The following is a 15,716-nucleotide window of genomic DNA, read 5'->3' on the forward strand; positions in this document are numbered from 1 at the left end:
AGAAACAATAAATTTAATTTGACATAGAGCAATTATTGAGGAAAGGGAAAATGTAATTAATGAGAAGGGCCTGCCTATCTAGCGAGCAATTTGGCAATGGTTAAAAAATATTTTGCCCTTTACGACTATTGGAGGGTTTCAGTGGTGAAAGAGAGAGGCAGCCAGAAAGGTTTGGCGCTGTTCATGCAGTGGCCATAGTTTCAACTACGAGACATGGCGCTCTTGATGGGCCCTTTGTGGCCCACTTTCCTTGAGAAAACCCTTTTTCCAGACCCAAAATGTAATTTTTAACGTGAAAATCCGACTTGTTTTCATTCCCATCTTCATTGCTAGGAAAATTTTCCGGATTTTGCCGCGTTTGGGCTTGGAAACGCGCTCGAAACGTCGACTGCTGCTAGTCATTGGCATTTACATTGGCTTGCTGGGTTTGGTTTGGCTGGCGCAGATTCCCCTCAAGCCGTCGTACAAGACACAAATCCACAACAGGCTCTCGGACGCTTTGAAGGAGCAGCTGAGGAAGCCGGATAGAAAGCCAGAGAAAAAAACGGAGGCCCTCCTCTCAGACCCCCGCGACACGAGTCAGCCGGAGAAGCTTATCAAAACAATATTTTCTAGGTAACCTTTTCAACTGCGAGCTCCGCAACTTGAGATTAATATATACGGTCCTTTTTCTAGGGTTGACCGTGATCATGACAACTTGATCAGTCTGGTTGAACTTGTTAGTTGGATCAATCTAAAAATCCAGCACCACATATCGCTCGCCCTGAAGGAGAATTTCCTCATGTTCACTATGGTTGACAGCAACCCAAGAAATGGTATATATAGCATTTTAAGTTCCAATAGCGTAAATATTATTTGATCTTTAAAATGCGTTCCCAGGTCTCGTATCCTGGGAAGAGTACCACCACTACTTCCTAAAGAAGCATGGGGTGAACGACACTTACATAAAAAACCACGACAAGAAACATAGAGGACTTGTGAGGTCAATTAAAGGTATTAATTTGTTCCTTGTTACCAAATTAATTTATTAGTATGGAGAGTGCACCTAATAATAAGAAAAAATTTCCATCCCACTCAATTCTAAATTAGATAAAAAATGAACCTATAATTATTCCGTTATTTGAGGATTCTGGGTTTAAATCTCATACTTTGGAGACTTTCTGTGGCTTCAAAATAAGCAACAATAGGTCAAGTTTAAAATCTTGAAAATTCTTATCTAGATTGACAAACTTTTCTCATTTGAATAACATAATTTTAAAAACTAATACAAAAAACTGTGCAAATCTGGAGAGTTTATGAGTTTATTTGCAACTTTAAGATCGTTTTAAAAATTGACTTCTATCAAGGTTATGCAACCCGCAAAATATAATACACCATATATAAAGTTTGATTTTATGATAATGATGAAATCCAACTACTATACTATAGCAGTTCGAAATTTTTCTAAATTTTTAATTTTAAATACGGCGGCTAATAATTTTTATCTATCACAAAATCTAATGACGGCGAAAAACCCCCATAACTAAATCGTGATTGTATGTATTTTAGAGACAATAATGAAAGAAAAACGGGCTTGGTCTGAAGCAGCCCGGTCTGACCCTTCGTATTTAAATGTGGACGAGTTCTTGGCATTTCGCCATCCAGAATCAAGTCACTCAACCATCATGCAGTTAGTGGAGGAGCTACTAGACAAGTTTGATAGAGATGGAGACGACACCCTTACTGAAACAGAGTACGCCAGTCTCAGGTCGGAGGGCGACCTGGAGCATGAGGCTGAGGAACTACGGCAAGGAGAGGGCGAGAGGAGGACAGAGTTTCGGCAACTCATTGACAAAAATCATGACGGAAAGGCAGATCGAAATGAACTTCTGGTAATAACCAAATAATGTATATATACTGCACAAATTATTTCAATTGCATGAATATTCAGCCTTGCATTACATTCAAATGGTTAACTTGGGTTTCACCCACAGCTGATAACTTTTAAATTTGTTTTAAAAAGGCTCTTTAAAATTTTACCATCGAATTTTTTTAATGGTTTAAACGAAGTCATTTTAATTTTTAGAAATATATAAAAGCGTGGTCAACTTGGAAGCCTGACATTTTTTCGGTCATTTGTCTTGGATTAAAAATACATTAAATATCTATTGATCAGAATAACCAAATTCTTGCCAATTTTCTATAAAAAAACTAGGCCTTCGTAAAAGAGATATCAAATGTGTGAAACCCAATGAAAAAGAAACCAAAATTTTGCTGATCAAAATTGTTTCAGCGTTGAAAAAAAGAACAAAGTCAGATGTTCTTAACTGCAGTCTCATTTTCTTTGTCGTTTTGTTTTCATTCAGGTGTACATCGACCCACGGAACCCTCGGCACGCGAGAGATGAGGCGGAAACGTTAGTTATGTTGGCAGACGTGAACAAGGACGGTTACCTGTCCCTACCAGAGGTTCTCAACAAAATCGACCTGTTCCTTTCAAGCAAAATGATCAACGCCGCCAAGAGTTTCCATGACGATTTCTAGTTAAGGACAACCTATTTTTTACCCAATTCAGTTTTTGTGAAGCATCGCAGTGATTAGAGACAGCCAAAACGTGTCTCTGACCAAACCATGACAAAAATAACATAGCTGTCCAAGTCCCTGAAAGTCAGCCGTGCCATTACTTACGTAAGCGATGTAACAAATCGAAATGCTTCCATTTTTTAATGTCGTATGCAATACATTCCTAAATACTCACGTGCGAGATTGCAATATTTTACGTTTTTACTGCTGTATTTTTTAGTAAAACTTTGATTGTATATTGATGGTTGTGAACAGTTCAATGTATTCTTAATTACGTGGACAATGTTAGCGGAATTGGAAGGTGGAAAAACCATTCCATGAGAAACAATTTGTACCGGCAGCTTACGAGTCAATTATTAGTGATACAAAAGTTGAATTTTTCCCCTAGGAATATCTGCTCTATTTTTAATCCTTTCATTCCTCCTTAATTTGGCACTATGATATAGGTCAAGCTGTTGGATTCTTAGATCCAGGTTTTCCACACACGCGATTGTCGAGAGAGATGAATTTCATTCCAGTAAGATGTGTTTAATGTGATTCTTCTTTATATATATTTTTATCATTTGGTTGTGATATTTTAATAAATTGGCTTTTCAAGCTATTTGGATTTATGGAGAATTGAATTTCAATCACACGCAATAAAAAAACTCTGTTAGTGACAATTTGGAGAATGGAAATTCAAAGGTGAGGAATCTAATGCAGAGACCATCAGTTCATCCTCATCAATGCAACTGCGGTAGTGAGGGCTTGCGGGGGACATCAGTCGGAGAGAGCTCAGCGCTGGGGTTAAGGACGTGCTGCTCTGTGCGGCGACTCTGGCCACTGGAGTTTTTGGGGCGATCAAGTTGTGAGCGCCTAACATTGTATAAATAAAGATATTTCACGGCTAAATAACGACTGTGGAAACAATATTCACCTGCGATTTGAGGCATGAGAATAGGAGATTCCATGGGGTATCTCCTCTTTGGTGTGCACATAGGAGACTTTTCAAAGTGGATTAATGGCCTTGGACTTGCAGGAGCCCTCGCAGCTGGCTCAGTTTTGGCAGATGAGGTACTCGGCTGCACAGGCATAGACATTGAACTGAAATATTTTTAACATACATACAACATGAATATAAAACTCCCTTAAAATTTGCTTTTGAAAAAAATTCCCAAACTGCATGAAAAAATTGAAATCTTTTTTTAAGTTCACCTCATTGCAGTAATATTTTGTAGATTTTCAAAGGCTCTGTGTTGGAGAAGCTCCATCTTAGTACTGATAAAGTAGCCACACCGAGGGTGGCCGCAAATCAGGGGTAGGTGCGTCTCAAGGTGGTTGAGGACTTCCATCTCATCATAATGCTTAACTAGGCAGATTGGGCAAGTGACTGTCGGAGGGTGAGCCTCCCTTTCGTGCTGTTCGCGTCCTCTCACACTGCAGAGCACTCTCTTGCACACCCTGCACGTGTGCTGCAGAAGTATAAAACGGTTCATAAAATATAAGCTCATCTCTCTTATAGATAATATATGTTTATCTCAATACTAATAGCATCAATTGGACGGAATGAAAATAAAAATTACACTCATAAATTAAGAGATATTATTATTATTACTTTTTATGTACTTTTTATTAAAATTGAGGTTTAAAAAAAGAAACTCTTACCCCTTCAGGAAATGGCCACATTGGTACGAAATAGGCGCTGCTCTAGTTGTGGAACAAAATTTTTTGTAGCTTTAAACTCGCAAATCATACATCCACCAAAACGAAAACGAAGCCAACATTCTGATTCTGTTCTGATTCTGACTAAAACCGCACGAGACTAAACTTGTTAAACATAACACTGAAACACACATAGCACAAACATCGCATTCAACGCATTCCCCATCATCCCCATCCCATTCCATTCCTGTTTCACTCCAAAAATCTTTTATTATATTGTTCAATATTATTGGTCAGAAATATTTACATGAGTGACGACGTCATTCTGAGGTTGAGGCAGGTTGAGGTCATTGAACTACATGATGAACTTGAACTACTAGTGAAGTGCGCAACAGTGCCCAGATGGTTTGGTGCTTCACAACAAAAATGAATAGATGATTGAATGTGAGGTAAGAGGACAAAGAGACCAACGAAGTAGAAAGAAGAGGAAAGCTTGTGTATTGTAACGCGTACGTGTATGTACTAACCAATGATGTGTGTTTGTATGAGTCTTATTACAGAGCAATTTTGCTAATTTTACCGAATTTAAGCCACATTTTTGTAATTTTACACAGTGATGTTGTTGAGGGTATTTATGTTTAATATTTAAGAGCTATAAGATTTAAAAGCAAAATTCTAAAAATCGGGATTTTTAAAAATCTGGAGTAGCCGTTACACGTTTCGAAATATTAATTTAGACAACTTTTACTCTAGGTTGGAATTTTGATTAAGTCTTTTCACCTCCAGACGCAAAATTATAAGCCTTATAAACTTTTTGTCCATAGTGAAAATTTAATGGGTCACAGGCCAAGGTCACTTATTTGCATGTTAATTACATAAATCTCTAAATAATACCAATTCAGATTATTTCATGAAATATTGTAAAATGAGTGTGCTTTATAGCTTTGAAAGAAATACATACTCCAAAATCGTGGAGATGAGCTTATGACTTCCAGTTCAAAATTTCAGTATTGACTCATTTATGAAATGTCGATGAAATTATTTCTTCTCAGCAAAATCGCAATATACATTTTTTGCTTTTTATATATACCAGTTAGTTGTTCTTTCTGTTCTTGCATGGTTATTTCATCTATTATGCGTTCTAGATTGCGGCGTTAAAAGAGGCTTGAATCGATGCCTACAAATAGCTTCATTAGTTTGCCAAAACGCAATACTCCAACTAAAGTTATATATTATATAGCTAAAGCTGCTTAATTTCTACGTGTCATATACATTCTGCTCTGTTCGTGATAGTTAATTGCTGCAAATTGCTCCTGCGTCCGGGTACTAAACTGCTTTGTTTACTCATGGGGATGCAAGAGTGTTTAAATCCGGTCAAATCCCCAATGTTCCTATTAACATGATAAAGCATGTAACGAAACAACCCCACACGAAAACACCCTCTTACTCCTAGTGAGATTAGGTGGTTAGGCTCTGAAAGCCCCCAGCTAGACAGATGCACAAGAATGTAACGTGTGGGGTGTGAGGGATCAAGTGTGATTTTGGTTTCGAAAAGCAGTTTGTGCATTAAGCAGTTCTGAAGGGTCGCTCTGTTAACCTTCTAATTCCTGGCAAAGAGGCAGCAGATTTGTAATGCGGGCGTTCTCTTTAATGGTTCCAGAATTTATCATCTGATTGTGAGGTCGTGCTGCAACTATATAGAAAATTTAATGCTGCTTTTACGAGGTAGGAAAATTCTTTGGCTTGCTGTGCACGGAATATAATTAACTACATATCGAAATTTTAATTAGGAGTGGGGAATTATTAATTGAATTTTTATTCCACCGAACTTACTTTTTGTTTTTATTTCGATATTTTTCTCTAATCTCGGATATTCATAAAAATGTCATCGATTTCATTTTTGGAGGTGTGTTGCTGCGAAATAAAACTCAGGCGATCACAATTCATAAAATTGGCACACAAATATATTTGCACGTATTCGGAGGAGACGAGGAATAAATATAATATAATATCTCATTTTCCCGTGTAGACACAAAAGTATAATTCATTTATTTGTACATTTTAGTCTTCAAACACAACAATGTAGTATACACGTCTCTAATACATTTCGTAGACTTTTTTTCAATACAAATATGAGGTATGTAACTGCTGAAATCATGAAAAGCATCATCTCAATATACATTTTTAAGTGAATTCATCAACAACAGAACAAAGAGTTTTTTACTGACGGAATTACTACAATCAAATATGTTACTCACTTTTGAAGCAGAAAGTGTAGATTTTTTTAAGCGCAATGCACCCCTCCCCTATGTTAATAATAGGCCTTCTTTAAATTCCTACGCTTTTTTGCTAGAGTAATATTTAATCTATTAAAATTAGCACTTTCTCTTATGCAGTTTTTTCGCAGTTAATAAAAAACATCGCCGTTACATTTACTTTCGTTTAAATCTAAAGCATTGATGCGCCTTCACTTCAGCAAGAGTACGAACGAATGTTTGAAAAAGCTGAAGCAATCTTTCTAAACACGCAAAATCAAATCAACAACATTTATATTTCCACTTGTCTAGCGTATAGATATTTTAAGACAATGCCAGAACAAGTATCCACAATCTAAAAGCTAAAAGGTCTCACTTTTCTAAATGTCATTTTTACTGTTAACGTTGTTCAGAATTCGCTCGAGTCACAACATTTTTTTGGGATTCTTAAATTCAAACTAAAATTGGTCCACTGAAATTAAATTATGCGTTGCCATTGCTCAAATGTGATTGAGCTCCAGTCATAACAATTGCACGAAAGGGAAATAACGATGCTTACATTTTCTTTTGAATTAAAGAAAAATGTAAAGCATTTTGACTATTTTCTCATCGATAAAATTTGAATTTAACTCTTCAATGATTTTTGTCAGTAAGCACTTAACGACGTATCATTAAAAATCATAAAAAAGTAGTAGACACGCAAGTAAATTATTAAATTTAAAATTAATGAATGGCTACGCTTGGCACGGATTAATTCATGATGGTTAGTCATTAGTGAAAAATTTCCCTTTCATATTTTCACCTATAGCAGCTAACCATACTGAAATAATCCGCGCAGAGCTCACCCATTCTTTAATTTTAAATTTCATATAAATAACATGTTAAATTATTTTTTAACGTTTTAATAAATTAAATATCAAATGTTAAACTGATAAATGTTGTGCTGAAAAGATTAATCCAAAATAGATTCCTAATGTTTTACCAACTTAAAAAATGAGGTAATCAAAGGTTTATTTCGGAAAAGATAAGCATGTTCAATTGAGTGGCGAATTCCCAATGACGTTGAAGGCAATTCCCAAGCTTGGATTTTATGTTTTCCCAACAAAAACTAAACGAAAATATTTGTGCAAATGCAGTTATTTTTCAATTGACGAAGAAGCTTGCCGTGGTGATTACAAATAACACCTTTTATCAATTTGGCAAAACAAATAAACATGAATATAGAACATTACACAACACTCTAGCAGTTCTACGTGAAATGTTCCGAATATTCACAGTTTCACTGCACAGATTCATTTTAAAAGATAAACCTTGAAACGAGCATAGTGAAGGTGCCCCATTTTCGCACACACAAAGTATTTTATCGGCAAACATGACACCAAGACCAAAGCTGTTTTGCTTCTCACGCAAAATCTGACTAGCAACGTTGCGGAATTGAAATAGTGATTTCTGAGAAAAACGGAAATTAAATTTTAAAATTAAAATTTTACCGTTTTTTCATTTATGACTTTATTTACTTGAGAACCAAGCCATTTTTTCCTGGAGACTGGAGAGTAAAACTATTGTAGTGTCGCAATTCTATTATTTATTTGTGACTTAGTGTACTTCTTCATAATATATTTAAGGTCATCCTTTTGAGAGTAGTATAAATATAAAACTGTCAGTGATTAAAAATCAATTCGTGTGAAAATGGGGGGTTTGCGCCTTTCGCTCTGCTATTTAGATTTCTTGTTGGAAAAAAAAGTACACAACATTATTATTTTGCTATTTTGTGCTGATAGAGTAAAGCGAATAGACGACATTTAAGGTGCCCCACTCGTACAGTTGCTTGGAAATCACTCATTTCTTTCGTTGGTTGTTTGCGCGACGATGTGGAGTTCTGGCGAACCAGGTGAGGTCGTGGAGTGAGGGACGAAATGCACCACCACTTCCCCTGCTAGCTTGTCAAGCTTGCCACTGCTCTCCGGAGAGTCGAAGTTTGGCCGCGGCGGATGTAGACATCGTCAGACACACGTCCTGCAAACCAATATATGAACAAATAAGAATATTATACTAAAAATAAAAATTATATATTAAAAGCTGAGCAGCGCCTAGAAAACTGAATATGTAACTGCACTGCAAGTCAGGGGTGAAATATATCAATATCAGAAGGTGGTGGTGGAGTCGCTTTGGCTTGAAATAGTGTCTGTCTAAAATTAGAAAAAATAAACTTTTCCATAGCAATTATTTTAGATGAAAAAAAACATGATTTAAAGGTCTTTAACTTCGCATTTTTACTTGAAGAACAACACCTTTCAGCGCTTACATGGTGCCATCAGCAGGTTTGTTTTTGAGAAAGAAACATTCAGGATTAAAAACTTAAAATTAATATTTTTACCTTGTATAAATATACATATTTGAATATATTTTCGAAGGTTTTCTTTTCCCAAAACTTTTTTTTCTGATTTTTAAAATGAATTCGAAATAGGTTCTTGAGAAATATATTGTTGTATAATTTAAATATAACTCTCTTTTTAACTCTTTTTAATTTCGGATTGTCTTAATTCTCCACCGGATTTGTTTGTCTTTTCCAGAGATATAATTTATTTTCAGTTTTTATTCTTTAATTTCACTTTAAGCAAGAATGAGCAAACTGGATTTCTTACTCTGGCGACGACATCTTCTCGGGTTCAATGGCGCCCGGTACATTTTTGGATTCGTCCGGAGCCATTTTGAGCCAGCACTTTCGCCAAGTGCGAGGCTTAAGCTCAGCCACAGCCGGCGCCGCGGCCGTCGACGCCGCGCGGGTCCTCTCCACGCTGACGGCGTCGGCACCGACGAAGACACTCGAGAAGGCCGAATTCCTCCTCGGAAAGTTGTCTCTCCGCAAGGACAAGTACACGTAAATGCTTTTCATGACAGCCGTTCTCACCTGTGAAGTTTATTTTAATAATCAGCGCTGGATTAGAGTTAATTAAATAATAAGATCAAATTTTAATTAGCATTTCAAAGCTTACAGAATTATGTGTTAACGCACACATTGTTTGTTTTGAAAATCGTTGGTGCTTCGAAATTTCTTGATACTTTTCTCCTAATTTTTTCTGATTTTTATTGGGCTTAAACCAAAATGGTGTGCAATAAGCTATGGGAGAAAATCGCAGGTATCTGTGGGCGAAAAATTTCAAAGCTTACCTCGCCGTTGAGAAAGCAGTAGATGAAAGCGATGAAAAAGCCCTGGAAGGAGGTAAGGAAGTGGGTTCCGTAGGACCAGAGGGCGAATTGCCACGCCGGCCGCTGCAGCGGTGCGTCTATCATGTTGAGCACGTTGGTGATTCCGAGGAGGGGCAGGAGCACCAGGGCCGCGCGCACCGCTTTCCTGCGTTTTGCAATCGGTTACTCGGTCGTTTTAATGGTGCAAAAGCAACCGTGTGCACGCAATTATCACGGGATCTTTTGTTGCTCAACAGATAATCCTAACAACTTGGTTTGGAGCAAGAGGGGAAAGAGAGAATTTTGCATGTAAAATGATACTTGAGATAAAATTTGCTATATTTTGCTCATCCAAATGGTTCTCTTGAAATTCCTAGTAAAAGAAAATAAGTGTTTGCACCTGGCAGTCCAATATTTTTCCAAATAGGATATATAAAAAACACGTTCTTTTATTGCTGGTTAGATGCCATATTTTTTCTGTTGACATTAAAGGCAGCTTCCTCAGTAAATAGTGAGCTGCATTGAATTTAAATTGAAAAATAAACTTGATGAAGTGATTAGACCTCTATTTTATTGGCTTTACTCTTACAGCATAAAAAAGGTAGCAAGGAAAATAGGGAAAGCAATCGAAACTGTTTGAAACGAAAAAGAGTTAATAAATCAGTTGGGGAAAGATTGAAAATGATGGTCGCGTTTTTTTTTATTAATTACGGACTATTGACGTTCTGGATTTTTGAATGGGCGTTAAACTTTCCGGATTCCATTTATATTCATTCAATCGATATAAATAAAGTTACGTGAAGTAAAGTTGGCTCACCTGACTTTTTCAGTCTCGCTTGTGTGACTCTGTCGAAGCTTCACGACAAGTACTCTAATAATGTTCAGCAAAAACAGCATGTTCAACTGCAAAATACGTGAACATTCATTAGAAAATATCGATGGTTATTGACGGACAAACACAGTTTGTTTAACTATTCATTCATGCATGCACAGGCGAACAACTTGTTTGTCAAGCATCATCGCGTGTTTGAAAAAATATAGGAGCGAAATTAAAATTCATTGTCAGCCACACCTGCTTTAACACGCGTGGTGTAACCGTTCCGAGAATTTCAATTTCGCCCTTTTTGCGTTTTGAGTGTGAGCGAGCGTGCTTGCGTTTGTCAGCTCGTCGACGTGCGATTTTCGTGTTTTCAAGTGACGATGCTAAAGCTAAATTGAATTATGTACCACAATGACGCCGAGGCGCGGCCCTTCCAGGATCCAGAAGTAGTGCGTGAGACTGTACCCCCACCAGCACCTGCAAGCAGAGGGAAGGCGCTTTGCGTTATTATTATTGTACTCTGACAAACTTTTCGCTTTTCAACTCTAACGAGGTATCCGCGCGGAGGCAAAACTGCGTGCACCATTCAGACGGCAGCCGAAAATGAGCCGGCGAATTTTTAATAGAGCTCACTTTTTCGAGCGTGCTAACTCCGTGTGACATTGTGTTGTACAAACATTCATTAACGAGTGCGCGCGCGAGCAGCGAACGCCTTATGGATTTTCGAGGTATGCAACCCGCGAGGAAAACGTGTCGAGCGGCTTGCATAACTCGACTCTTTTGTGTGCCCTACTCTCGACGTGAAAATGTACGACGACAAAGCACGGCAGCGGGCCTCAAGATGCCACGTGAGACGCGGGCGGCGGCCTGCTCGGCCAGCCCGTCCGCCTTCCCGGCGACTTTCGGCCTCTCCTCCTGCTCTCGCTCATTTCGCAGCCAATAAATCGACTCCAAACTTATACTATTTCTCTAACAAATCTCATTTCGATCCAATTAGCGCTGTCACTGCGTCGCGAGGAATTCTCGGCTAATTTTGACACTGGATAACGTTCCACCTGTCGCCGAGAAAAATATCGATGATTGCCTTTAGCTTCTGCGGTCTGCAATTGATAACCCGAGCCGAGCAACCTGTCTAATATAGATGTCGTCAGCCTGACCCAGTTTAGCACTTTTATAATCAGCACCGGTGAGTCGGGTGTCGTTGAGGGTCCAGAGGCCAAGGAAAAGACGGATGGTTACAAAAATTTCACTCTAGAAAGATATTCTGAACAGACTTTTTGACCATTTTTTGTTCACAAATCCTTAAAAGTATTTTCTGGGCTTTCTTTTTTGCGTGCTATGCTTCAACGTGATAATGCAGTTTTAACAGGAGGCAGTCTAGGAACACCTTTTTGCAATAAAGAATTATTTATTGTTGAGGCTTTGACTTAGGTGTCATTTTGTCAGCTCCTTTTTACTCATTTTATTTTCAATTACACGTTGATGGAAGTCTCGTGTTTCGAGTCATATCAGCACAATGAAGCACGTGACATTGCGTAATTAAGAACGCTTCATTAGCATAATTGTAAAAGAGATGATGATCTGGGTCAGGCGTCTGGTCAGAAAAACGTCGCAACATTTTCAACACCGTTTCCCGAAAAAAAATATATTTGATGAAAAAGGAGAAATTTAATACTATAAAATCTAGTCGAGTTTGCATCGCTTTGAAGGGATTAGCTCCATAATATATGTATGTTATTCAAAGCCTTTTTTGTATTTGGACCACAGCTCTCTTGCGGCAAAAAATTAGTTTGCATCGTCGATTTGGAAAACCGCAGATACTTTTTAGAGTGGGATTTTTGTATTGGATGAAAAAAGTTGGTTTATTTTGTAATCATTCTTTAAAAAAATGTAACCTGTCCTTGTGCCTGCAGCAGTGTTAATGAAGCATTTGATCATGCGGGATCCTATCGTTTGTGGCCTAGTTCGCACCAAACGAACTGAAAACTGCGTTTGTTTACTCACTTGGTGTTTGAAGTTTCAAAATAGAGGGCCGTGGTAACAGCCCACGCGGTTGTCATCAGGATGGGTACGCCCCAGCCCATCAAAGTGTAAAATAAGTAGTGGAATTTCTCTTGAAAAACAGTCACTGCAACAACAAAAAATATGGGTGAAACAGTCGTTTTCATTAACTTTTTTTTAATCAGATACCAAGTTTTTTAAATATATCTAAAGCATAGAAAGAAAAGATACCAAGTTTTTAAATATATCCAAAGCATAGAAAAAAAACAGTTTGTTTACGGTGTTTCGAAATTTTTAGCAGTAATTTTCAGAATTTTTGAGACATATGAGTGCAAAAACTTCCGCTTCATTATGAATTCTGTATTTTGCCGTATATTTGAGAGAAAACTTGTCCAACAATGATATATCAGACTTGACAGAAAACTCGCTGACATTAAATACTATGCTCCATGCACACTTGAGGGCTTGAATAATACAGGCCATTTACAAAAAGCGCCCCACCTGTGTTTTTCAATGGAAAAAATGTCAGCGCATTTTTTTTCGTTCTTCACTGGTTTTAATTTGAATTCTTTTTTGATATTTCTGATATTTCTTCATATATGGTGGCTGTTTGCGTTCCAGATTTCTGTCAAATACTTACTTTAGCATAGTAAATGTAAATAAAACGGTACCAGGAAAAGATTCGATATTTGAACACTGAACGAAACAATTTTGCTCAAATTTTACTGTTTGAAAATAGTGATAGTGCAAATTTTCCTTCTTTTTGAGTATTTAATGAAGAAGAAATTAATCAACGACACTCGGTCAAAAAACATATTAATCCAAAACAAATATCAAAAGTTAGGTTGAATAATGATTTATCAACGAAGCTAAAATAACTGCATTTAATTTCAATTAATTCAATTATTAATTTTTATGAATGGGAAAATCTGCGTCAATAATCAATGCGAAAACTACACGTAAGTCAAAATCGAATCTTCTCTTTGCAAGAGGGGAAAATAAGGTACTCGGATTTCCTATACTGATCACGTTTCGTGAAGGAAAAGAGAGGCTTGTTGGACTTAAATTCGCTAGCGTAGTAGAAAATTGGGGTGTCAGTAAAGAGTCACGTGAAGAGGCTTACCAGTGATCATATTGTGCAGGTATAGACCTTCGATGAACATCCACATAAACATAGCAGTGCGAGCGTACTCAAGAAGAACGTAAGAGGCCTCGCAAAGAATAGCCTGTGAATTGAGAAAATTTATTTCTATTAGAAAATGATTATGATTGAATTGGTCAGAAATACATTTAAGGTTTTATTTTCAGTTGCAAATGTCATGACTTAATTATTCGTAAAATTAAAATTGAATAAATCGCTTTACTCTACGCGGATATTAATACAGGTGAACAGTTAAAGAGTCGCTGTACAGTTCGAGGACATGGTATTTAATTTTTTTCTCAAATTTTCACTATTTGCTCATCATCTTGAACTAACTTCCGCGTCGTTTGCTCAATTTAAATTTAATAATTCTCCTTTTAATTTTTTTTTTATTTTTTTTTGACAAAAAGGTTAAACCTGTCGGTCCGTGCCCTTTTGCAGTGCTCAAAATATATTTTGCACTATACTGCTCAATAAATTTTAAAAAAGCAAAAATTAAAATGGTTTTGTAATATATTTGTTAAAAATACAATAATAGGTACATTTCATGTGGGAATTTCTTTCTTTTTCTTAATCTACAAAAATATGCTAATTATGCTAACGACTGTTTTCACATTAATTTTTAAGTGAAATATGAGACCAAGGACATCAGGTAGAAATTTCGTGACCATTACAAAATATCAAAATGAACAAAATCTCACTATCGTGTGAAATTTTGGGAGAGAGCAAAAATGCGTCGGAGGCAAGTCAATGCGTGTTTACTTCCTTGCTTGAAAACTGGGTCAATGATACGCAAAGGGGTCTTTCGCTTCACTTACCGTATTATCAATCCCTTGTCTTGAGTAATTGGTCCTACTGAGGAGCTCTTTGGAGCTTCTGGTGACGGCCTGGTCGATGTATAGGGTCAACCGGATTACAACTTGGATTGCCATGGCCACGAACAGGTTTTTGTGGATCCGCGTTCGGTTGTTTCGTAAACTCCTGCAAAGTAGAAAGGCGCCAAAGGAAGTCAGACTACTACTTTTTTTCAATCTGGTGTGAACTCTAGCCGCGAATTTTGATGCGGATTTATTTTCCACTCGCTTGCGTAAATGATTGATGGTGACACTTTGAAACATTTCGAGAAAAATCGCTCTCGTAAATTGGCAGAAGTTTCTCTTCGTTGTTGATATTGCTTCACCCATTGGAGATTAAAATTTTGCAACTTTTGATCATAAAATTTGATTAGAGCAATATTAAATAATTTCCCCCTTATCAACTGTTCTGAAAATTTATCGTGACAGGAGTGAAGATAACTTTACTGCATGCCGGAATACTCTACGAAGTGAGGTGAGCAGCAATATTGTGCAGGAATGTCGCAAGCGCGTTGCTCACTCGAATAAGAAATCCTATTTACAACCACATTGGATTTTATCAAATTCCAGCGGAAATAAGATGCACCTTGAGAATGTAAATGCTGGGAGTGCGTCTCTCGAGTGTATTCAATGCACGCTTTTGCTCCAGTTTTGCCATACTGTTCGTAATGATATTTATGATGTACGCTCCAAATTGAAGCACAAAACGAACTGCAGTACTCCTCTTCGATGAACACATTGTCACGTCTGCGTGCCTCTGCACTCCCAGCAAACTGACAAGCGTATTTCGCGTTAGTTGTTGACTGCTCCATCACTAGGCTGACCATTGGAAAAAGTAAATAGTGCTGAGTGAGTCGTTATGCCGATTGTGATGGGAATGGCAGAAAATTTGATTTACGGCCGCACGTCACTGACAATAAATTCCCATTTTTCGATGGTTTTTTAGTATGGAATCCTATTAAATCTTTAAGAACAATCTTTTAAGGGGAAAATTCTACCCTGATTCAGAATTCACTGGAATTTCGCTGCAGTGTAGAATTAACTTCTAGGATATAAACAAAAATGTACTAATGATCACGTATAAAAGTTGTTGGAAGAACTGTGGTCTAACTTCTATCATTCGGTCAGCATGATGCTAAGTACTTAAACAGTTTGAATGTTAAATCGGCTAAATCATTGCATATCCAAACGCACATTTATTCCCAAGTTGCTATCCGTCTTTTGCCTCACCGCGTCGAAACGCATGCAATTCAG

General features: G+C 37.3%; 3 protein-coding genes across 5 annotated transcripts in view; 1 reads left to right on the top strand and 2 right to left on the bottom strand.

The window, feature by feature from the left end:
• The first annotated feature begins 150 nt into the window (after nt 1–150).
• myd (mayday) lies at nt 151–3,179 on the top strand. Its single transcript, XM_065495815.1, has 6 exons — nt 151–280; nt 334–615; nt 676–815; nt 880–993; nt 1,549–1,871; nt 2,346–3,179. Coding segments are annotated over exons 1-6 (1,038 nt in total). The 5' UTR covers nt 151–278; the 3' UTR covers nt 2,523–3,179.
• On the bottom strand, nt 2,330–4,365 carry LOC135947174 (uncharacterized). The gene is made up of 4 exons (XM_065495819.1): nt 4,206–4,365; nt 3,756–4,012; nt 3,478–3,644; nt 2,330–3,416 (listed from the first exon to the last, which is right to left on the bottom strand). The coding sequence occupies exons 1-4, from the start codon at nt 4,224–4,226 to the stop codon at nt 3,214–3,216; spliced, it is 648 nt and encodes a 215-aa protein (XP_065351891.1). The 5' UTR covers nt 4,227–4,365; the 3' UTR covers nt 2,330–3,213.
• A 1,773-nt stretch (nt 4,366–6,138) lies between these two features.
• Nucleotides 6,139–15,716, bottom strand: part of Pdfr (Pigment-dispersing factor receptor) — a 29,677-nt gene continuing 20,099 nt past the window's right edge. For all 3 annotated transcript variants that reach the window (XM_065494235.1, XM_065494236.1, XM_065494237.1), the window contains 8 exons: nt 14,427–14,589; nt 13,591–13,693; nt 12,471–12,594; nt 10,874–10,943; nt 10,464–10,549; nt 9,629–9,812; nt 9,103–9,368; nt 6,139–8,473 (listed from right to left, as the gene is read on the bottom strand). In XM_065494235.1, the coding sequence (XP_065350307.1) occupies nt 8,461–8,473; nt 9,103–9,368; nt 9,629–9,812; nt 10,464–10,549; nt 10,874–10,943; nt 12,471–12,594; nt 13,591–13,693; nt 14,427–14,589 (1,009 nt within the window). In that variant the 3' untranslated portion in view covers nt 6,139–8,460. The remainder of the gene's footprint in view (nt 8,474–9,102; nt 9,369–9,628; nt 9,813–10,463; nt 10,550–10,873; nt 10,944–12,470; nt 12,595–13,590; nt 13,694–14,426; nt 14,590–15,716) is intronic.

Source organism: Cloeon dipterum, chromosome X (genome assembly GCF_949628265.1).
Source record: "Cloeon dipterum chromosome X, ieCloDipt1.1, whole genome shotgun sequence".
Lineage (NCBI taxonomy): Eukaryota > Metazoa > Arthropoda > Insecta > Ephemeroptera > Baetidae > Cloeon > Cloeon dipterum.